The sequence below is a fragment of the Carassius carassius genome, chromosome 46 (assembly GCF_963082965.1).
Source record: "Carassius carassius chromosome 46, fCarCar2.1, whole genome shotgun sequence".
Lineage (NCBI taxonomy): Eukaryota > Metazoa > Chordata > Actinopteri > Cypriniformes > Cyprinidae > Carassius > Carassius carassius.
The window spans coordinates 17,448,483-17,473,523 of record NC_081800.1 but is presented as its reverse complement, the minus strand read 5'-3'; the positions used below and the strand labels follow the sequence as shown (position 1 = coordinate 17,473,523).

The 25,041-nt window shown below is 37.1% G+C and overlaps 1 protein-coding gene across 2 annotated transcripts in view; it reads right to left on the bottom strand.

The window, feature by feature from the left end:
• LOC132128871 (rho guanine nucleotide exchange factor 25-like) overlaps positions 1-24,680 on the bottom strand; it is a 76,962-nt gene extending 52,282 nt beyond the window's left edge. Inside the window, exons 1-2 of one of the 2 annotated variants that reach the window (XM_059540248.1) lie at positions 24,355-24,680; positions 22,325-22,463 (exon numbers count right to left, since the gene is read on the bottom strand). In XM_059540248.1, the coding sequence (XP_059396231.1) occupies positions 22,325-22,463; positions 24,355-24,507 (292 nt within the window). In that variant the 5' untranslated portion in view covers positions 24,508-24,680. The remainder of the gene's footprint in view (positions 1-22,324; positions 22,464-24,354) is intronic. The other variant, XM_059540249.1, reaches the window with a different exon arrangement.
• Between the last annotated feature and the right edge of the window lie 361 nt (positions 24,681-25,041).

Genomic DNA, 25,041 nt, shown 5'->3' with positions numbered 1-25,041 from the left:
TTGTTATCACAAAATGGCATCTTAACACCTCCACCAGGTTGCAATGTTGTAAAAAGCAACCCTTCACGCTGCTGTGCTTGACTGTGATTTTACTCACAAGAACAAAGGAGAGCTGCATTTTCTCTTTTATAATCTATAATCCAACTACAAACAGAGCAAACAGTATTTTGATTTGGTTAAAAGGAAGACAAATTACACTGAAACTGAAAAAGCCATTTAAAAGACACACCGTCATGCAAAAATGAACGCCACACATCAAACAAGCATTACTGTCCTCTCTTTCTTCCTTCTCATTTCAACTAGTTACTGCAGCGAGAGAAAGGGAGTTGCATGGCTATGACAACAAGAACTTTGCATGTAATGTGTTTGCATCATGATGTTTGTATGTAATCATAAGACAAGTTTTCTCTCTTCCTCTCCATAATCTCTTCATCCTCTTTCCCTAAACAGTTTGCTTTGCAATACTTTAGGAAATTAACCATGACAGGAGTGCAAATTTGGTTAAGCTGTTCTGAGCACTTGTTGTGTTTGCTCTTCCAGTTGAGGTACACTATGTTGATTCTTTAAAGACATGCAAGCAAATCATTTTCGAGGCCAATATGATATCTCCCTCAAAACCAACATTACATTAACTACCTAAACTTGTAAAGGGGAGAATGTTATTGCCAAATGAACGTATTCATTGTACATATGCAGTGTATTTACTTTATTTAAAAAAAAAATCTTATATCTCAACTTATATCTCCATGTGATCTTGTGATAAATAACAAGGCTCACACTAAAGGTCTGTGCTGTCAGTATGGATTGCATTAACATTTCTGATCAGTAGAGGGAGTGTATACTATGTGCCTGGGCAAGTCTTTACGCATGTTACATTAACTACATTTATATAGACCTACTGCATTATGCATTGGTACAGGAAAAAAAAAACTTTATTACTAAGGCTTAATTACTGCATTTAATATATAAATAAATATATTAATATTGTATTCATAATTAAATATATATGTTATTAACATCTTTACCACTAAAGTAGGTTGCTACTGACATATATATATATATTTTTTAACTGTGAAAACATGTATTGTCCTATTAAATTTCATAGTTAATGGAATACAGAATAAGGTTATGAATGTCTGGTTAACCATAGACTGGTTTCTACATTAGCTTTATATTACTTTTCTGTGAAGATGACAATAAATGCTTAGAATCCGAAAGGCTTTTTCTTATGCTGAACAAGTCAGCCTACAACAGTTTTCAGGTTGTAATAAATAATGTCTGTTATTTTAATATTGTAATCCATCAGCACAGATACATTTTAGAATTCCATGGCAACAGGGTAAAAGAACCAAAGAATGTAATGTAAGATGAAAAGTGCATACAACTCATACAACTCTTTTTTTATCTTCTCATTCCTCATCCTTTCCCTCCATTCTTCCTTCACCCTTTTATGTTTCTATTCATTCTCCCAACATCATTGCCCAGTTTATGATTCTGCCCCAGCACACGCATACTGTATTCAAACACACACATAAACTCATCAACACTCATCCTCATACATACTGCATTCATACATAAGGATAATATAATATTCAAACAGGTTTTCCTATCAATAATTTATGGGCCAAACAGATAGTCCGACCTCAAACTCTCACCAGTGAGCTGAACATTATTGTGATGGGAGGCTCAAGAATGATTTTGCCAAAGACGTTTATCAATGTCTACTCACATTTAAGTACATAAATTGAAAAATGAATATACAAATGGCTTAAAGTAGTGTTGGCTTTGCTTACCCACTCCCCTCCAACTTGTTGATGATGATGGATTCTGGCGCATCACACTGCCTGCTAATTAGGCAAACAATGGTTCAAGGTCTAACAGCTTTGATAGTGACAGGAACAGTTAAAATGCTAGTAGTAGAGGGTTCAAGGTCAGCAAGCTTAAATATGCAATTATGCAATCATGCAATAACCAATACAACTGTCTTAAGTTAATTTACATCAACATGTATACATGAAACTTAAGTGAAGTTATTTCTCCAACCCATTCTAAATCATACTGTGCTATGCCTTCACCATACTGTTTTTATTGGGATGTTTAGACCTCTTGAATTCTCATTCTTTCTCTTTCTAAAAGCAGGAGCTCCAATTAAGGTATGCATGAATAGGCAGCAGTGTGTGGGAACAGAGAGACAGTTGGCAGAAAGCCAGCTGGCTGCAGTGAGCTGATGTCGTATGCTCTGCACTTTGTTTGCTGGTGTGTCTCCCAACCCCAGCCAAGAGATTGGCCAGGACTCTCACAAAAATACATACAAAAATGAGCACACGCACTCACATATTCAAATATAATGGAAATGCACCATTTACAACTGAATTGAGAATTAAAAATTTTTAATTAGTTGCTAAATTTGAAATTAGTTTGCAAATGAAATAATTAATTTTAATACAAAGTTCATCCATCCATTCATTCATAATTATTTATTTATAAAGCACATTTAAAAAAAAAAAAAAAAAGGTTGTCCAAAGTGCTATCAAGATGCACAAATAAGAGCAATTATAAAAAATTACAATCTATAAAGCAAATAAAGGTAAAATGTGACCCTTGATCACAAAATCAGTCATAACAATTTCTGAAGCTGAATAAATAAGCTTTCCATTGATGTATGGTTTGTTAGGATATACAATATTTGAAAATGCCCAATAGATGATTGGTTTGCTCCATAACAGAGTGAATTGCAGTAATCAAGGTGTGAAGTAATGAATGCATGGATAACTATTTTAAAGTTTTTTAGAGAGAGAAAAGATTTAACTTTTGCAAGACTTCGTAGATGACAAAAACATGATTTAACAACAGAATTAATTTGTTTATCAAACTTGAGACCTCAGTCAAATAACACGCCTAGATTTTTCACACATGGAGTAACAACAACTTAGATGACCAAAGTCCAGATAGCCAAAGTCATAAAAATCACTTTGGACCAAACAGTATTACTTCAGTTTTATTTTCATTTAAGGCCAAAAAATTGTTTGTTAGCCATAATTTCACTTGCTGTAAACATGCTAGTAGGACCATTATGGAGCTTGAGTCATTGGGCCCTATTTTAACGATCTAAATGCAAAGTGTAAAGCGCACGGCGCAGATGCACTCTGGGCGTGTCCAAATCCACTTTTACTATTTTAACGACGTAAAAACGGTTGTCTCATCTTCAATTAAATAACAAAGAAAAAACATTGCACCAAACTTTAGACCAGGTTTGAGCTGGTCTATGGCGCAGTCTATTTTCAGCTCCTTAAAATAGCAATGCGCCAGCAATGCTCCTGAACACACCTCTTTTTTAGACCAGCACGCCCATGAGCACAAAAATGAGCGCAAATTTGCTAATTAAATGATGTGGCGCCGGACTGAAACTAGCAAACACACTTGCGCTCTGCCTTGCGTCGCATTGCGCCGGGTGTATTATAGGGCCCATTATGTTTAAATAGGAGGTACAATTGGGTGTCATCAGCATGTAAAATAAAATGATAGTTCATATTTGAAAGTATATGTAAGACAGTTTGAACTTCAGGAAGACGGCAGGAAGACGGAGGAGGGATTTGGCGAACATTCAAATAAAACTTTTATAACAAAATAAACACAAAACAGAGCGACAGCCCCTTGTGGACGACTGTTGCGCACAAACAGAACCAAAACACAAAATAAAATCCAGGCCTGGTCCTCTCTCATCCTTCTCTGTCGTTACTCCTCCTGTTATCCTTCCAGAGCTCCTCCGTGGGTCTCAAGACCGGTGAGTGGTGTAGGTGTTGCTTATTTTCAATTACTCCACTGGCCTTGCTCTGTTCCCATGGCTCTCGGCCCCACCCCTCTCGTCACAGTATCATATAATGAATTTGAATTCAGAAGAGAATGTAGCTGAAGAAGTACAACATTCTCCAACATTTTTTAGATAAAAGGAAGATTAGAAATACTGTTTCTTCATCATAAATATCCGGTGGACCGAAAATCCCTGGCCGTTGGCCCCGAGGAAGCCCCGACGAGGCACGATCAAGCCTCAGAAGGGAAAGTGGAAACACAACTGGCACTGGCATGCACTAGAACGCCTGCTTTTGGCCCGACAGTGGAATCGAAAGTGGCTATTTCAAGATAAGACTGGTTTTATGGCCCAGTGGTATTCACCTCACCCCACTGGAAGTCACTCTGAAACAGACACATACTGCCCACAGAAAAGGATTTTATGACATTAATTCATAGCCAAAAATAAACAACTGTGTAGCACGGAATGAACAAATTTGACTGCTGAATGATAAAGAATGATAGCCCCTTTTGTATTGTATTGCATCGCATTTCAGGGATGACAGACTGATAAAAAGCTGTTTATGACTGGATGACTGGATTTATGACTGATATCATAGGTTGATACCAGTGCAAAATATTAGTATTTTAAGAATCTTTCATAGTTTTTGCATCAACAACCAAACCAGTTACATAAACAAAACACCATGTTTGAAGACAAAGAGTTGTAAACTTTCCCTCCAAAATATTAAGTTACCATTTTCTCACTGACCCCCTGGAGGTGTGACCTCCAAAGAAGCTACAGTGCACTGTCAGAGTGACCTCACTTTCTTCTCTCTTCTTTGGCGCTCTTTCCTTCTTTCCTCTTGGACATCCAGTCCGACCGTGACCCACAAGGCCACCCCTGCACCAGCAAAACATCAAAGTTGCAGCAAGCCATGTTGCAACTTTTCAATTATCTCTCCCAATCAACATCGAGTCAATTGCAGTTGCAATTCCAAAACCCGAGACTGCATCCGGAGATTCATATAATGGCCAAGGCAATGCAAGTATCATACTTTTAACTAAACAAAACTGAGGTTTAGTATAAGCTGTAGACTCTGTTGTAAAACAACGTTGATGGTTTCACTTCCATCAACATTAACTTTCACAGAAATTACATGAGTTATATCATTTCTTAGAGCTGATATGAAATTACACTGAATGCATGCTGCACTTTATAGAGTGTGGATGAAAAGATTAGTTGATGGTAATATTAATTCTGCTATTGTTACACCTGCCCACATAGCAAACGGACTTGGCTCAAATGTGGCCTCAAGCTGGCACTGCTGGCCTCCTGTCGGCAATGGCATGTACCCTTTCAACCAGAGCTGGGCCATGTGTGGCAATGATGGCACAGCGGGGATCCGGCAAACAATATAAGGGCCGATTGTTGGTGGGAGGAGTGTGGCCCAGATCACTCCAGTGATATGTGGCCCAAATCAGGCTAAGATCTGGTAGCATATTATGTGACCCATAAACAAGATAAATACAATATTGCATGATAATGGTTAAATGATCACAGACATTTAAATGAAGTGTAGTATTGTTAAAATGTAGTCATTGAAATGTCAAGTCAAAACAGAATGAAACATTATCATTTCAAAATTAAGCGAATCAGTCAAGTGCATTAAACTGCACTTAATTATAATTTTATTACATTTTATATTATTATTCTCGGTACAAATCATCTTAGAATCCATACATGAAAAGAGAGAGAGAGAGAGAGATCATTTAACCATTATCATGTAATATTTGTTTGGTTTACCATGGGGCACACCATTTTTATTAGTATGCTGTCATACACAAGCATTAAATAAAATGATTATGAAAAGTATTTTATTTTTATTTAAATCCTGTATCCATGTGATGCTTGGTGTGAGGAACAGATCCAAATTCAAACCGCATTCATTGGCGATATGTATCTCCTTCCTCTGTAGCTATAATAACAATTTTAAAATGTGCCGTGTTTCATTGTAAGGTTTCGTCAAAGATTGCGACATGCCATGTTTCCAGTGATGCGTGTTTTGAATGAGAAACGCACGCCTTGGAGTGGATCGGGATAGTATTTTCAGCATTTAACAATTTAAATTATTCCCTGCTCCTCAAGATTCTATTATATTCTGCCAGAGAGGACTGCAACTGCAATGCATCATCATTTTGATTTCTGTGGTACTGCTCTGTGAAAAATCTGCAATAAATTATTATGATTAAGTTACATGTGTCTATCTGTTAAATTTCTCTTATAGATTGTATACTTTATACATTCTTTATTGTTTGCTTTGTTCTTTATAAAAATAAATAGAAAAAACAATGCAATATGTTTTTTTATTGCACAATTACATGATTTGTGGGTTTTAAGTCTGATTTTCTATTCAGTTTAATGTAGTTTATTGGCATAGTTTGTGTGTACCAAAGCAGTTCACAAAATGAATAATTGCGATTATAGTAATATACAAGGCAATAATTTGAAATTTTAAGATTCTGTATTCCCAGACAGCAATATAGTTTTGGCACAGATCCAGCCCACATCTGGCCCGAGTGAAATCCATACGGGCCGGATTTGGGCTGAAACTGCTTGCTGTCTGTGTTGGGTCTGGGCTATATAAGTCTCAGGTGTGGCTTAGATTGGGGGATCTGGTTTACTTAAGGCTGTGAATTGGTACCAATAATAAAACTTGTTTTGGCCCAGCTAAGGGTGATTAACTGGCTGAGATACGGGCTGGTTATGGCCCATGGCCCTTTAATCCACCAGTTCTGGGCCACTTCAGGGCCGTCATTCTTTGCGGTACTTGGGCTGAGGGAAAAGTGATTGTGTGGCCCGGATCTGGGCCAGAACACATTTGCTAGCTGATATAAATAATTGTAATTAATTATAATTATTTATATACATTTCCCTTTAGAGCTAACTTGCTACACTATACACAGACTCCAAACTACTTCTGCTTCCATTTCCATATAAAGTCTCCTCTCACATCTTATTCTGATGACTAGAACAGCATGCATTTCCTCTCCATGCTTTATCTCATGGGATTTTAAAACATCACAGTGTGGAAATACCATCTGTGGACCAGTTTTGTTCCCTTATATATAAAGAAGCAAATCATTAAATCTGATCTATGCAGATCACTGTCTCTGTCTCCATGTATATTGTTCTCTCAACCCTGTAGCCAAAATGACAGTGACTCAACAATGCCAGGCTACATTTTTCTCATCTGCAGATCAAAGACTACCTCCCCAGAGCACTGTTCATCATGAGGACGTGGCTGAGGCATATGGGAAGTAGCAACATCTGCTCTGATGAATGACCAACAAAGCAACAGTTAGCGCCAAAGAGGCAAAAAAAAAAAACAGACCAACGTCCACTACATGACCCATAAAATTCCGAAACTCTCTCCAAAAACCACAGATCTTTCAACAACGCAATGCATCTCACCCAACAGTCACCATATATCAACATCCAGTGGATAAACACAATGCCAAGAAACATATAAACAGTTCAACAGCTTTATGATGTTCCTGACACAGACTTAAACTGTTCTAGGAGCTGATTGATAGGATGATGGCTGATGGTTACTGAGAGTGAAGGTATGGCTTCTGGCCTTGAGCCTTGCCATTCAAATTTAAGTGGAAGTCAAATGTAAATTATATTAAAAAAGAGAAACTCATTCAAATTATTTTTTTAACTAGAAAGGTGGCGTTTGATGATACGAACACTGAACAATGGCTTGACAAAGCCCTGATTAAAAGTTTAAAAATACAAAAATGAAAATTCTTCAAGTTTATAGGCATAGGTTTATAGAATGACAGATAGCAGGATTGATAGACTTTAATACATTCTAAATTGTAATTTGTTCCTGTGATGGCAAAGCTTCAGCCGCCATTATTCCAGTCTTCATTGTCACATCCTTCAGAAATGTTTTTATTTTTTATTTTTTTGTACTAGGGTGGAAGGACTTACCACTTCCCAGAATGCATTACCCCTGATGTATTGCGATTCAGTAAATGTCTAATCCTGTCATTTCCACCGAGTTTTCTGAGGAGTGTAGCCAATTCTTTCTCATGAATTAAAAGGACGCCACTACTTCAGTTCTGATTTCTGGACATTAGGTTGGATAATCGACACACTTTAGCAATACATGACAATATTTATGTCACATTAGATGCTCAATAAAACATACAGACATGAAAGCACACACACACTGCGAAAGCCTGAGGCAACAACCACCAATTTTCCCCAGTGTGGCAGTGCAGCTCCAAAACTGTGGTAACAAAGGGCCTTTTAAGGTTGGGACTTGCTTAGCCTATGGTTCTCTCGGGAATTCTGAGTCCACATTCCCCCAGCTGTGTGTTTTTAGTCTAAGGAATATGTGGAAAGTGGGTCTTTATAATGAACCAATCTTTGAATGGATGGCCATTTTTTGCAGAATGAACCATAGAGGATTTTTAAGATACACCGCTAATCAGTGTTTTATGTCAAATATCAGCAACCCAAAAAATCTTTGCACAGCAGGCATCTTCTACTGTAGTGATGACAGCATGATTATTCTGAATGCAAGAGAATGATACATCAGCAACACAGCTTTGCTGTAACTGAATAATGAAGAATTATGTATAAAATAATTACAAACAAAAAATATTCCACTTTTTTGACTCATCCTTGCACGCACATGAACCACTAACATGAACAACTACTCTACATATTATGTTAAAAAATGTTTGTTTGTGTTGTCATCCTCAGCCAACCCTGTTATGAAACAGCTACATGACGTACTTCAAGACACGACTGTCTAAAAAATTACTCCTAGAGTGGAAAGCGAAGCTTGGGGATTTGGTGAAGACTTGAGGGCTTCTATCCAAGGGAATGTCTTGAATGGACATGAGCTTTTGGTAAGGAAGAAAAGAAAAAAGGAGTAAAAAAAAAAAGGGTGAATGTGTGCAAGCTGCACATCTGCATGTGATTTAGTGAATGCTGGCACTATCCCGTGATTCCACTGAAGCCACTAAACGGCATCTTGTTTCTAATCTTTAACAGATGGGTGATCTCCTGTGCCTCGAGCTCCTCTAGTAATGCAGGGGCCTCTTTAGCCATAGACAAAGCAAGGAATGGAAATTTCACCTTGAGCCCTGCCGATCTTATTGATAAGGAACTGAAAAATGTTAACTTGAAGAGAAAACGACTAAAGCTCTTTTGAAACACAAAAGGAGACATTGGAATAATTTTCTTTTTCCATTTGCTATTTTCAATGGGATTTAATTGCATGCTCTGAAGCCGTTTATTAATAGCTCTGAATGAGAAATATCAAGATTTAAAGGCATATATATATTAGGGCAGCACAATAAATCGAATTTCTAATTGAGCTTACAATTAGGGATGTCACAATTACATAATTGTTCAAAGCAGCAATTAATCGTTTAAAGTTCACTTATATTTTTTTCAGAGGTGGAAAGTAACGAATTACATTTACTCGCGTTACTGTAATTGAGTAGCTTTTTTGTGTACTAATACTTTTTAAAGTATTTTTTTAAATCTGTAATTTTACTTTTACTTAAGTATATTTTGTTTAAAGTATTGTACTTCGCTACATTTTAAAACACATTAATTACTGAGTAAAAAAAAAAAAAAAAAAAAAAAAAAAAAATCCCTGGAAACTACGTCAGTAAATAATGGGCAGGAGGGCAAACTGGCGCTAAGATCACAAGAAAGATGCAGACGGTCAAAACAGGCGTTAGTGGTGCAGACACCGCTGAAAACGAAACCCCGTCATATTCTGAAGTTGAACTCGAAGGAAATGAAGTGAACCCCTGGCCATATGTATGCTCTATTATGCTGTGTAAGCTGTACTTGCTTAGGAAGACCAAACTAGCAGCTTATAAAATCTCGACAAGACATCAACCCTTCGCAAGAATGTAGAGGTAAGCTAAATAATTGCATCGTTGCATTGGTGGTTAAAATGAAGCTTTGACATTTTAGCAAGAGGTTTTGCACAAATTAGCCAAAAAGACAGTGGTGAGGAGTGTGCTATATATATCATCTGCGATAATATCATATTTTTTGTTTTAATGATGTGCGCGCTTATAGTGCGTTCTTTCACTGTGTGATTCAGTCTCCTAAAATGCATTTAGAATCATAGGCGCCGATACCGTGGAGCACCCACGGAAAATACCGAGCACCCACGGAAAATGAGCACCCACGTGTGCCAGTGCCAGACTGCCAGTAGGCTACATTTATTTAAAATTAAACATTGCAGTTGGCGCTATGAAGCGTCTGCCACACTGTGATTGGTTATGTTGTTGTCAGTGACAGTGACATAACCAGTCGCATGCATGTTCCATATCCTATCCACCAATCACAGCGTTTCTGAAAACGTCCCATCCCCCACTATACAGTGCCGTGCGAGTATGTAATCATGTAATGCTTTCCGTAATCACTAATCATTAATCAAACTAAAATGGACAGATTTGTTATAAAAAAAGCCAAACCTATTAATATTGATATATCGACATTATTTTACTGGATCTAGTGGCTTTGGCTTTTTGTGAATAAACGTCCAGTATTTTTTCTCTTTCAAAGTTTTGTCTGTCATGTTCTTCCACCTCATTTCATACCCAGCAGTACGTTAATATGTAAATGTTACGGTACATTCCCTAGACTCCTTAAAGTTCGTAACAGGGTTTAAATGGGAACATTTTTCTGCTCAAGTATAGGCCTATATACGGTTTAAAAGAGGAAAAACTAATAGACACAAAAGTAGCCTACTTTTGGACAGAATACAAGTTCTTTGTTAAATACATAAAATAAAAAAATATTTTTTTAGCCTATATGAATAATGGATTCGAAACCTCAAAGAAAAGCCATGCCACTATCAAAAGAAACCTCGAAACATAAATGAGGTAGACATTCCCAGAAACTCATTATTTTAGTCGCAACAATCGGTTAATGGAAACGCTGTACTTTCGCAATAGTCTTTTAATCAATATTTACAAAACATTAATTTCCCAAGAAGCTGAACGCATTAGCGGTTACGTGTCAGTTAAACTTTTCATCTCCAATCCTGTTTGTATTTTTGAGAAGTGACGCTGTTGTGTTTGTTTGTATCGGCCGCTGTCCATTAGCCTAAGGTTCTGAAATGCAATATTTTTTTAATAGCCTAGTCTATTTTTTTATTTTTTAAATGGCTTGCGCCCTTGAGCACCCACGGAGAAAAACATAAATCGGCGCCTATGTTTAGAATGATCACAAAATTGAAGATATAGGGGCAGAAAATTCACATATTTATATAATTTCATACATTAAATCAAAATCACACAAAGAATGCCGTCTTTTCCTCCAAAAATCATCATGAATATATACATACATACATATATATATAACAGTTCAGTAAACAAGTTAATTAAGAGACTTGCGTTTTAGACACCATATTGCCTTTTTTAGCTCTATTTCTAAAACAGAAAATAATTCCAAACACAGCCACCAAAGCACAGTTTTGCGTCTCTGAGCAACGTGACAGTGTTTCGTTCCTGAATGAATCAACCGTTTAAATGATTCGGTTCAATCGCAATGACTCACTTATTAACAGTGACTTGCTGACACATACTGGCCATTTTAATATCACATTTAAAGTATCTTTTGATTTTTTTAAATAATTAATTTCTTATAATTTCAAATGAGTATTCAACATTTTATGTTTTGTATATCAAAACATTATTCATGCATTTGTAACTGCAGGTTAAATGCATTCTTGTCCTGCACTAGTGTAATAGATCTAAATGCCACTTCCAATGAATCTTCTGCATTTCCTCTGCATTAAAAGATGAGTTTGTTGATACTGATTTGCCTGGTAACAGCCCAAATGTTTTATTATTCTAAATAACTGATTCCTTTAATTAAAAACAACTAGTTTGAGATTAATAGACCTATACCAGGGGTCAAACTCAGTTCCTGGAGGGCCGTAGCCCTGCAGAGTTTAGTTCTAACCCTGCTCCAGCACACATATCATGTAGTTTTCAAATAAACCTAAATGATTAGATTAGCTGGATCAGGTGTGTTTAATTAGGGTTAAATCTAAACTGTGCAGGACTGTGGCCCTCCAGGAACTGAGTTTGACACCCTTGGCCTGTCCCATTTTTGACTCCCTCCCACTGTTAAAATGTAACTAAGTAATTTTTACTCTGAGTAAATTTTAAATGAGCTACTTTTTACTTTTACTTGAGTTGATTTTTAGACTGGTACTTTTACTTGTACTTAAGTAAAATTTCATTAATGTAATGGTACTTTTACTTGAGTAGAATATTTTTGTACTCTTTCCACCTCTGATTTTTTTGCATGCCTAAGATGCTTTTTTTTCTCTACATGTATGGGATTTAAATGCTGCCATGGTTCAAAACTGAAAATACAGGTCTGAAAGGTTGAAACTAAGTGTTCGAAAACTCAAAATCTTACAAAAAAAAGTTTTGCAAGATCGAAAAATAAGATTTGCAAGCTTGCAAAATGTAAAAAAAATAAAAATATCTGTGCAAACATTATGTTGTTTTTGAGATTTCCTTCTTCAGAACTGCAACATTTTTTTACGATGTTGCGCAAATAATTTTTCAGAGTTTCAAATTTGTCAGTGTTCTCCCACTGTATTAGATAGTTTTCCATGTTTGAAACCTTGTAAATGGTGATCTGAAAACTTGTGTGCAAATGGGTGAAAACAAGTTTTTGAAACTCTGAAAACAGAGCTTTGCAGGCTTGCAAAGTGGTAAAAAAAATTACATCTCTTCAAACGTAATTTTGTTTTTGAGTTTTCCCTCTTCAGAAGTGCAACACTCTTTTTTATGGTGTTGTGCAATCATTTTTTTAGAGTTTCGAATTAGTCACTGTTCTCCCAGTGTATAGTTTGTTTTCAAGATTTGAAACCTTGTAAATAGTGATCTGAAAACTGGTGTGCGAATAGGTGAAAAAAAGTTTTGAAACTCTGAAAACTGAGGTACGAAAGGACGAAACTTATTACATTACATTACATTTGCACTCCTATTGCAGACTATTTTTTCAGAGCTGAGTTTACAACACCCACTTTGCGGAGATACGCACACACAGTTGCGAGCTTGCGTCTCACGTGATTTGTGGCAGTGTTGTCACGCAGCTCTGCTCTGAAACTCTGAAACTCAGACTGAGCGAAAATGAAGCTTCGCAACCTCGCAAATAAAAAAAAGCCTGTTTCTGTCCACAAGGCGGTCCCGTCGCGGTCCAGTTCTAAAATAAAGGTTTACCCACTTGTCGCTGAAATTCACCATACAATTGCCAGTAGCCACTGAGTTTACCACTGATAGACCGGCGGTGCATCAGTATGTACACTCTCACCTCACTTTCCTCAGCTGGCGACTCACTTTCCTCACGCAGTGGACCACTGACTCTCTCTTTATGTAGAGACAGAATATTACAATTAAAGTGACTTCAATAGTGCATCCAGAAGAATATTTAGATATTATATTGAAATATTCAGAAAGGTGTACAGTGTATTTTTTACTTTTATTAAAATATTTCAGTAAAATTATAAATAATTGCCTATTACAAATTTATGAATGCATGGTTTACTTTTTCTGCAATCACTATAGGCTATATGTATTGAGACGTTTTAAAATCTATATTTTGTAAAAAATAAACCTGAATTATAATCTAAACATCTGTATTTTCATATTATATATATATATATATATATATATATATATATATATATATATATATATATATATATATATATATAACATAAATAAGTAGGCTAATAAATATATAATGTTTAACACATATGATAAACTATTTGTTCTCCACCACATGCTAAAATTGATACTGTGTGTGTGAAAGAGAGTGCTTTCTGCATTGAGGATATTCTGTAGTCTCAGACCTTCGTTTGGGTAAATCTTTACTGGATTGTCTGTACCCGATCCTTATCTTCAAGAATCGGCTTAAAACACATCTCTTCCAAATGTATTTGACCTTCTAACTTTAACACTCACTATTCTTAAAAAAAGAATAATATTGAGCTTTCTATTATTTTGTATTCTATCGGTTTTCTTTTATTATACAATTAACAAAGGCAAAAAAGACCTCTAACTCTAGCTTGCTCTATTATTTTTCTATTCTATCTTTTATCAGTATTTCTTTATCATATTATTTAAAAGCCTTTGTTACGTGTAAGCTAACTGAGACTTGTTATAGCACTTGTATATTTGTTGTTTTTTATTGCTTCCATTGTCCTCATACGCTGTTTGTGACGGATTGAGAGGATAGAGCTGACGGACCGCCTTGTGGACAGAAATCTGTGCATCCTCTGTTTGCGTATCCTGTGCGCTTTTGTCATTGGCGGAGCAGTCGGTCAATCCCACCTTTCCAGTAAATACGACTTGTGATTGGACTGTACGTCAGCAGACAGCAAAGCATTGGCCAAGAGCAGAAGGCCCTCCCTCCAGGCTTTTTTTTATTTGCGAGGTTGCGAAGCTTCATTTTCGCTCAGTCTGAGTTTCAGAGTTTCAGAGCAGAGCTGCGTGACAACACTGCCACAAATCACGTGAGACGCAAGCTCGCAACTGTGTGTGCGTATCTCCGCAAAGTGGGTGTTGTAAACTCAGCTCTGAAAAAATAGTCTGCAATAGGAGTGCAAATGTAATGTAATGTAATAAGTTTCGTCCTTTCGTACCTCAGTTTTCAGTGTTTCAAAACTTTTTTTCACCTATTCGCACACCAGTTTTCAGATCACTATTTACAAGGTTTCAAATCTTGAAAACAAACTATACACTGGGAGAACAGTGACTAATTCGAAACTCTGAAGAAATGATTGCACAACACCATAAAAAAGAGTGTTGCACTTCTGAAGAGGGAAAACTCAAAAACAAATTACGTTTGAAGAGATGTAATTTTTTTTTACCACTTTGCAAGCCTGCAAAGCTCTGTTTTCAGAGTTTCAAAAACTTGTTTTAGCCTATTTGCACACAAGTTTTCAGATCACCATTTACATGGTTTCAAACATGGAAAACTATCTAATACAGTGGGAGAACACTGACAAATTTGAAACTCTGAAAAATTATTAGCGCAACATCGTAAAAAAATGTTGCAGTTCTGTAGAAGGAAATCTCAAAAATAACATAATGTTTGCACAGATATTTTTATTTTTTTTTACATTTTGCAAGCTTGCAAATCTTATTTTTCGATCTTGCAAAACTTTTTTTTGTAAGATTTTGAGTTTTCGAACACTTAGTTTCAACCTTTCAGACCTGTATTTTCAGTTTTGAATCATGGCAGCATTTAAATCCCATATACATGTTATCTTAAGGGTTTTTCCCTTTGTTTTAATTTTAGTTTTATTATAACATTATAATACCGCGCATATTTTTACCTTTTTAAATTGAAGAAATTAAGCATTTGAGGCTTAATACTATAGAAAAGCAATAAACGTTTTCAGTTAGTGTTTTCAGCTTGTTTATTTTCATATAAAAATAAAGCATGCAGTTCCTTCAAAGGTGTAAACATCATTCATTTAATCATAAGTAATAATCGCAATTAAAATTTCAAAGGAATAATCGACAATTGTGATTTTTGTCACAATCGTGCAGCCCTAATATATAAGTCTGCAAGGTTTGTAAAATTAATTGTTTATTAAACATTCAAAGATTGGTTTAAATTATATAAATGGGTGTTTGCTAAATGCTGATGGTAAACAAGAAAGTACTGCAATATTTGCTTTTCTAATAATATTAATTTAAAACCATTGGTTATAATACTTTTTATATACCATTTGATTCCTTAATTCCAGTTCGAACTGATTAGAGACTTCTATATGTAATAGGCAGAACTGTAAACGTCGACACCAAACAATGAAGAGGGAGAATGTGAGCGCTGTGTGCACAGGCAGTGCCATTCTCAGCACCATCAAAATAAAAGCCATTTCGAAACACATCAGCCAAACAGACAAACTTATTGGCCAATGTTGAGATCTGAAAAATGCTAAATATGGGGCAATATATCGACCGAACACTGATAAGTATAGCTATATATATATATATAAATACATAATATATATATATATATATATATATAAAACCACACACACAAGAAGAAAAGAAGAAGAAAAGAATCCCCCATACCCCCCTCCCCTTAAAACAATCACATATTGTTGCTTTATAGCATGAAATCAAGAAAGGCACAGTTTTTTTATCCTTTTGTATTTACTCAGTGCAACTTATAACTTCCAAGTGAGAGATATTACTCCGACATTAAAAAACAAAACAAAAAAAACAATCACTGAGTCTGAATATATATATAGAGAGAGAGAGAAAGAGAGAGAGAGAGGGCGAGTAATGGATGGCGGAGTGAGAATACATTTTCAGGTAATTACATTTTTGGATGAACAATTCTTTTGAATCATTATTCACTTGAAACTCACTTTGGCGCGTTCATGAGAAAAGCAGTAATATCTTATTTGTGAAAGAATCATTCTTTTGATTTGAATTCTTTTGATTTTAATCAGGGCTCAAATCCAGTCTGAATGACTCATTGATTCAATTGGACTGGACTGATCTGCATTCTTATCATAAGTAGATCGCAGACTTTTGATGCCAGTGCTTTATATGATCTACTTAGACGTATTATGCTTTTGGGAAACGCAGTCCTATACTTAATTCATTTCTATGATAGAGACACAGTGGTGAAAGCTTCACTGGAAGGCAAGTTTGTCAAGAGAGTCAAGAGGCATTTATTTATCATTTGCATAGTTAACACTGGGGAAAACTGGGCATTGAAATGCTTGTGACGAGGCTTAGACATACAGTGATAATAACAGGACTATTGGGGCAGAGTAGTGTCTAAAATGTCAATTGTAGAGTGTCACAGAGCTACATGAAGAAAATTAAAGTGGCAGTGCAGATGCAATAAATAAACTTAAGAGCAGCACACATTCCGATTTTGTATTTCCGAGTAGTGCAATGTCCAAAATGTCATTGTAGAGTGTCACAGAGCTACATGAAGGAATATGTAATATGTCTGATGGCTTGAAGATAGAAGCTGTTCTTCAGTCTGGTTGTCTGTGATCGGATGGATCATAAGCGTCTGCCAGATGGCAGTGTGGCAAACAGGTGATGAGCAGGGTGAGTGTGGTCCTTGATGATGCTGTGAGCCTTTCTCAAGCAGTGAGTCTGATAGCTGTCCTGTAAGGCTGAAGATTATGTCCAATGATGGACTCTGCTGTTCTCACCACTCACTGAAGAGCTTTGCAGTCGAAAGAAGAGCAATTGCCATACCATACAGTGATGCAGCCGGTCATAATGCTCTCTATAGTGCAGCAGTAGAAATTTGACGTGACGTTAAAGGAGATGCCAAACCTCTTCATCCTCCGCAGGAAGTAGTGACACTGACGGTCTGTTCTCACTATGGTCTCTGAGTGTATGGTCTCCAGGAAAGATCCTCACTGGTGTGAATGCCAAACAACTTGTAGCTCTTAACTGTCTCTACTATCTCTCCATTGATGTGAATGGGAACGTGACCCTCTCTCTGTGACTTCCTGTAGTCCACGATCATCTCCTTGGTCTTGCTGACGTTTAGAGAGAGATAGTTATTAGCACACCATGCTGTGAGTGCATTAACCTCATCTCTGTAGGATGTCTCATCGCCATTAGTGATGAGTCCTAGGATAGTTGTATCGTCAGCAAATTTGAGGATGATGTTGAAGCTATGCTTAGCAGAGCAGTCGTAAGTGAACAGGGAGTACAAGAGAAGACTGAGTACACATCCCTGTGGGGCACCAGTGCTGAGTGTGAGTGAGGAGGATGTGTGATTGCCAATTCTAACCACCTGGGGTCTGCCGGTCAGGAAGTCCAGGACCCAGTTACATAAGTGACTGTTAAGACCAAGATCTTTCAGTTTGGCTATAAGTTTGGTAGGGATGATGGTGTTAAATGCAGAGCTGTAATCAACAAACAGCATCCGCACATAGGTGTCTCTTCCCTCCAAGTGTTCCAGGGCAGAGTGTATGGCCATTGCAATGGTGTCATCAGTGGATCTATTTGAGCGGTAAGCAAACTGGAATGGGTCCAAGGTGTCAGGTAGAGAGGAGCAGATGTGGGATTTGACTAGACGTTCGATGCACTTCATGATAACTGATGTCAGTGCTACAGGGCGGTAGTCATTCAGGCAGGAGACATTTGTTTTTTTTGGGAACAGGGATGATGGTGGATTGCTTGAAGCATGTGGGGATCACTGTTAGTCTCAAGGAGAGGTTGAAGATGTTGGTGAAGACATCTGCTAACTGGACAGCACAGGCCCTCAGGACATGGCCGTGTATGCCATCTGGACCTGGAGCTTTGAATAGTGTGTATTTCTGCAGCTACTGCATTCCAATTAACTAATCAGAATAGGAATATAACTTTTCAGGAAATATCTGTTTTAGGCTTACAACCAGAGTTAAGTGCTTCTACACTCTTGTTAATCAGCTATCATTTCCCACTGATTTTAGGAATAATTTATTGGTAGGGTTAGGTTTAGCGGATTATTTTTGGACATTAATGTTGATCCAGGATCATCTCAAGATGTTGATCCAGGAACATGTCTTACTTGGCAAAATCACAGCGACCAACTTCCCTGTTAAGGAGTAATCATTTTAGTTTTTTTATCATTTACACCATAAAACTAAACAAAATAAGTTTACTTAAAACTTTTACAAGGAAGCAAGCCTGATTAAATGAGCACTGGTGCTTGCTCTTGGTATGTCTTAAACTAATATTTAGAAGCTACAGCTTTGACACTACAATTCATCTAAGCAGTCTCATTTGCGACAAACATCCTAGGGCTCCTTGCTTTCCTATACACAGCATCCTGAACAGTTAGTGATTTGGCTACATGTTATATACTTCAGTAATTAGCACTCATACCACTACTAAGCCCCTTTTATTTGTTCTTATGAACTCAATTTAATGTGTTTAAATCCAAATAATCATAGCTGCAACAAGTAGTGCTTTTTTCCTGACATTGGGCAAAGACAGGTGAGTGGGTCTCCCATCTGGAAACCGTTCAGAGCAGCATTTCTTCCAGTTTTCGTCATGGAAGATTAGCAAAGATCGTTTCCCCTCTACAACTTGATTAAATAAGTTTGATTATCAGATCAGTCAGCACAGTTGTGAGTTACAGGGTGTGATTCATTAACCAGCTGTTTAGACCTGTGACAGAGCCCATCTGATAAGAGCTCTGTTTCCTGAACATACCTGATCTACATTCAATTCACTCCCAGCCAAAACTCAGCATTACCCTTTTCTAGACTTTCATTGTTTGACTGCAGTTAAAATAATAATACATATAAAAAGTGGACCTTTCCTGCTGTAAGAATATCTCCTAAGCGATTTAGGTGTTCTGTTGTTGGATGTAATAATGAACTTAGCAGTCGTCATTTACATCTGATGCCGCTGAAGACACAGTGGATTACATTTGTTTTTGAAGGGAATGCGCCCGATCTACATAAATGTGTCTATCTTCGTGTGAATCATTCGTGATCCAGGTTCACCAACAGAAAAAGTGAGTATAATTTTTTAAATGAATCTTTGCAAATCGCCTTCCCTATTAATGTGCTAATTTGCAAGTTTCATGAAGTTTGCTTAAAGCAAACAGTCTCTCTGACAGCAGCTTGGAAGAGAGGGTGGGGTCAGCAGAGCTCATTATCATTTAAAGGGAAATGCTATCCACCTTTTTCCTCAACGTGGAAGTAAGCCTATGGGTGAGACTTCCGCTTCATTTAGCCGCTATAGGTAAATAACGAGGAGAATAACAACTTGCAGTAAACGGTAAAACAGTTTGCAGTTCAAACCAGTTTGTTCTTAATTAAGATAACAGATTTAACAGATAAGTGGCATGTCTCTTATAAATTGTCTCTGGCGATAGTAAATACAGTTTGTACAGTATAAAAACCCTTAAGCCTTTTGGTGAGTTCCCACAAGGATAGGGAACCAGACCTGTGTGTGTGTGTGTGTGTGTGTGTGTGTGTGTGTGTGTGTGTGTGTGTGTGTGTGTGTGTGTGTTGGTAAATGCTACATCTCCATAATGAAGAATTTCTAGGTGATAGGCTGCAGGAGTGAGGAAGTATCTGAGTGCTGAGAAACATTTGATTACTGATAACTTGTTACTTATATAAACCCCGGCTTTCATTGGTCAGACAAACAAGTAGTGCAACCCAAACTCATGCCACTGGTTCAGCCACTGATACTAATATACTGCTAATAGAATGGTCAAACAAACAGATCAGTGTTTTGATAGCAAAATAGTGTTTATACTTTTTAGAGAAATCAAACTACAGCTTTAAATCTTAGGTGAAGTTATTTTCAGCCCATGCTGAAACCATTATAATTTCATGTAAGCACCCAAAACATGCCGATAGTGTTAACTGCACTGTAAATATTTGGCAAACCCTAAACACTGTAGGCCAGAATGTTTGTTTGTACTGTGCGCTGAGTGCAGCAGAAAGACGCCTTTTTCAGACCATAATAAGGATATCATTCTGTCATTAAGCATATTGCACAGATCAAAACAACTCCTGATATTACATGTGGCAAGAGAGAGGCATAGTTAAAACAGAAATGATAGCTGCTTTAAACAGGAACATGACCTTGCATAAAAATCAACACTAGCATATACTCAAAGTAATATTCTAGTAAGGGATCCGAACTAGCTTATACTTCTTGATCACTTTCAGTTTGACTTCACAATCAATCGAAAGTGATCAAGAAGATTAAGCCAGTGCGGATCCCTTACTAGAATATGATGTGCTGATTGATCTACGAACCCTTGACTAAAGTTGAGTGCAGTGAACATTTTTTATTATTTTATTTAAATGTACAGTCGTGGCCAAAAGTTTTGAGAATTACATAAATATTAGTTTTCAAAAAGTTTGCTGTTAAACTGCTTTTAGATCTTTGTTTCAGTTGTTTCTGTGATGTACTGAAATATAATTACAAGCACTTCATACGTTTCAAAGGCTTTTATCGACAATTACATGACATTTATGCAAAGAGTCAGTATTTGCAGTGTTGGCCCTTCTTTTTCAGGACCTCTGCAATTCGACTAGGCATGCTCTCAATCAACTTATGGACCAAATCCTGACTGATAGCAACCCATTCTTTCATAATCACTTCTTGGAGTTTGTCAGAATTAGTAGGTTTTTGTTTGTCCACCCGCCTCTTGAGGATTGACCACAAGTTCTCAATGGGATTAAAATCTGGGGATTTTCCATGCCATGGACCCAAAATTTCAACATTCTGGTCCCCGAGTCACTTAGTTATCACTTTTGCCTTATGGCACGGTGCTCCATCGTGCTGGAAAATGCATTGTTCTTCACCAAACTGTTGTTGGATTGTTGGAAGAAGTTGCTGTTGGAGGGTGTTTTGGTACCATTCTTTATTCATGGCTGTGTTTTTGGGCAGAATTGTGAGTGAGCCCACTCCCTTGGATGAGAAGCAACCCCACACATGAATGGTGTCAGGATGCTTTACTGTTGGCATGACACAGGACTGATGGTAGTGCTCACCTTTTCTTCTCCAGACAAGCCTTTTTCCAGATGCCCCAAACAATCGGAAAGGGGCTTCATCGGAGAATATGACTTTTCCCCAGTCCTCAGCAGTCCATTCACTATACTTTCTGCAGAAGATCAATCTGTCCCTGATGTTTTTTTTGGAGAGAAGTGGCTTCTTTGCTGCCCTTCTTGACACCAGGCCATCTTCCAAAAGTCTTGGCCTCACTGTGCGTGCAGATGCGCTCACACCTGCCTGCTGCCATTCCTGAGCAAGCTCTGCACTGGTGGCACTCCGATCCCGCAGCTGAATCCTCTTTAGGAGACGATCCTGACGCTTGCTGGACTTTCTTGGACGCCCTGAAGCCTTCTTTACAAGAATTGAACCTCTTTCCTTGAAGTTCTTGATGATCCTATAAATTGTTAATTTAGGTGCAATCTTAGTAGCCACAATATCCTTGCCTGTGAAGCCATCAATGCAATGATGGCTGCACGCGTTTCTTTGCAGGTCACCATGGTTAACAATGGAAGAACAATGATTTCAAGCATCACCCTCCTTTTACATGTCAAGTCTGCCATTCTAACCCAATCAGCCTGACATAATGATCTCCAGCCTTGTGCTCGTCAACATTCTCACCTGAGTTAACAAGACGATTACTGAAATGATCTCAGCAGGTCCTTAATGACAGCAATGAAATGCAGTGGAAAGGTTTTTTGGGATTAAGTTAATTTTCATGGCAAAGAAGGACTTCATAACATTCTGGAGTATATGCAAATTGCTATTATAAAAACTTAAGCAGCAACTTTTCCAATTTCCAATATTTATGTAATTCTCAAAACTTTTGGCCACGACTGTACCTTGGCTCTGTATCCATCACATTGGAGAGAAAAACTGAGAACTTTTGTTGTGTATGTTTAACCTGCTAATACTAAAGTCAAGCAACATTTGGCTCAATATGGTTGTTGTGTCTTACTTGCTCTGTCTCTCCTTCGTACTCTTTCCAGGCTGTCCCGGGACATCTCATCCCAATTCAGTCCCTCTGTGTCCCACGGGCGCTGTTTTCCTGTTTTCTGTTCCTGTGTCATACTCAGGTGCTCAATACCCTCCGAGTTCTACAACCAAAGATGGACAGTTACAAATTATACTTAAAATGTGTATTTTCAGTGGTCAGTATATATACAAACCTTCCTGATGGGAGTTTTGAAATTACTTATTTTAGATATTAGATATTTATTAAAAAATTTGCTGATTTAATACAGTTTTAATTTCTGTACACACACACATTTGAAATGAATTCTTAGTCATGGTTTTGAAAGGAGTTTCTAAACCCTATTAATTAAAAAATTAAAAAATACAGTAAAAATACAGTGATATTGTGAAATATTTGTACAATTCAAAATAACTGTTTTCTATTTTAATACATTTAGAAATGTAATTTATTCCTGTGATGGCAAAACTTTTTACTCCAGTCTTTAGTCACATGACCCTTCAGAAATTATTCTAATTAGCTGGTTATTATGTTTTCAGTGCTTCTCTCTTTGCCCTATATATCTAGGTTGAGCCATAACAAATACTGGAGGCTGCCAATAAAGATTAAGATTTTAGAGAACTATTTAAGAGATCCAAAGGTTCACTATAAATGCAAGATAATTATTTTCATAACGATAATATTTTGGTTATTGATTATCCAATATACTTATAGTGGAATGCTATATTTTCATGCATGTCACATTTACTTTTATGTTCTTAGCAGAAGGTTTCCTACCAAACAGTCTTAACATTCCTCACACAAATGTTTTCCTCCTCAGACTTTATTTTGGCAAGCGCAGTGGAACTAAAAACGCAAAAGAGTGGTATTTTAAACCCTCTGCATTGTTGCTCTTAAACTATTTGAACTGTGTGTGTGTGTGTGTGTGTGTGTGTGTGTGTGTGTGTGTGTGTGTGTGTGTGTGTGTGTGTGTGTGTGTGTGTGTGTGTGTGTGTGTATATATATTATTGAATATAGTATTGAAGAGTTTAAGTTAAAGGGCCAAATTATATATATTAAAATATTCTTATTTTTCCAGCTTTCAGTTTGAGTGACAGGTTCATCAGAGTGGTTTAAAAATTACAAAAAATATTTGATTGCAAAAAAATATTTACAACTTTTTTGAAAGCCTTATACATCAGTTAACAGTCAGTCAGAACTACAGCTTGGCAGCAGTTTTAAGAAGACAGCATGCATGTTTGTTTATGAGGAGGTGTCTTAATCAGCGCTAGTTTCCTGCGCCTGCAACTGCTCTTCCTAAACACCCAGGAGATTGTCTTTCATGTGTCACTACAACCTGTCACAGCGTTCTTGCATAGTTTTCCTCCAAAATGCTTCTCTTTTATTCTCTGACTGACTACATTGTTTATCCCTCCATTCTTTTCCTATCTGTGATGTGTTCTTCGTTTGATAGATGTCATTGTTATGACAGTTTTAAACATGATGTTCACAAACAAAGGGTCATTTAATCTCAATATCAACTGTTTTTCTGAAGCTGTACACAATCTACACAAAATACACAATCTGGAACATGTTTGCAAATAGTTATTTTTGTAAATTGGCACACATTAATTGCAGAATTCAAATCAGTTAGATTGGATGACTGACATTAAGCTTGTCCTTAAGTCTATCATGCATCTTCTTCTGAATTCACTAGCCGTTAATCTTTATCATCTCTGAAAAAATAACAGGAACTGCTCAGTGAATTATGATTATGGCCACGCTAAATTAGAGTAAATTTAAAATGCATGTGAATTGTTCTCCAAGCATGCAAACCAGCTGCCGTTCAACATTTAGAGTTAAATGCAGATTATTTTCACATATATCAAAGCAAATGCTACTTAAAATAAAACCTAAAGCCCAAAATATTAAATGATGACAAATATTATTGTGCAATAGTCACATGTGTTTTGCATTAAAATTGTTTACAAACCAACAACTAAGTACAAAGGTGAAAGGCCACAGAAGTCACTCACCCACTTCTGATTGGGTATCACCAGAGATGTCAGCATATCCGCCATAGCACCCAAAATCTGATCGGTTCGTCCCTGGTTCTTTGGAAGAGACTTCATCTTCCAGCAGCCTCTGTCTATGTGAATCTCCTTGTCGATCTTCCCTCCCTCCTTCATTATCCCTCTCTTTCTTATGGTTTGTCGTGCCAGAGCTTTGATTCACAGCCCAGCTCCAATAACATATGATCCTCTGGAACGCTCTTGCACATAAATAACAAATTATAAAGGAGGATGATCTGTTTTTGTCTAGTTTAAAGTGGCCGAGAGAGTGCTGTTGTTCAGACTGAAGCGCCTTCTCTGGCTCATGTCCTATGCACAGGTGGGAAGGTTTGCACAACACCACACTGGTTCTTAGAACAATCCTCAAGTTTCTGTTCTCCTCCTCTATCTCCTACTTCTTCATCCTCCTCCTTTTCTTCTTGTACTTTCCCAGTCATTCTCTCTTTTTGTTTCATGTCCAGTCTGAATGGGTGACACGAGGCTTTTGGCATGGTACAAGAATAAAAAGCAGCAAATAACCCAAATAAGGCAGCTGTGCTGGGCTCAGGGAACCGACACAGCATCTGACAGATATTTCATAATGCCTGCCCACTTTAAAACTTGCAACAAAGGCTTGAGGAGGAGGAGGCAAATCAAGTGTTTCTCAAAATT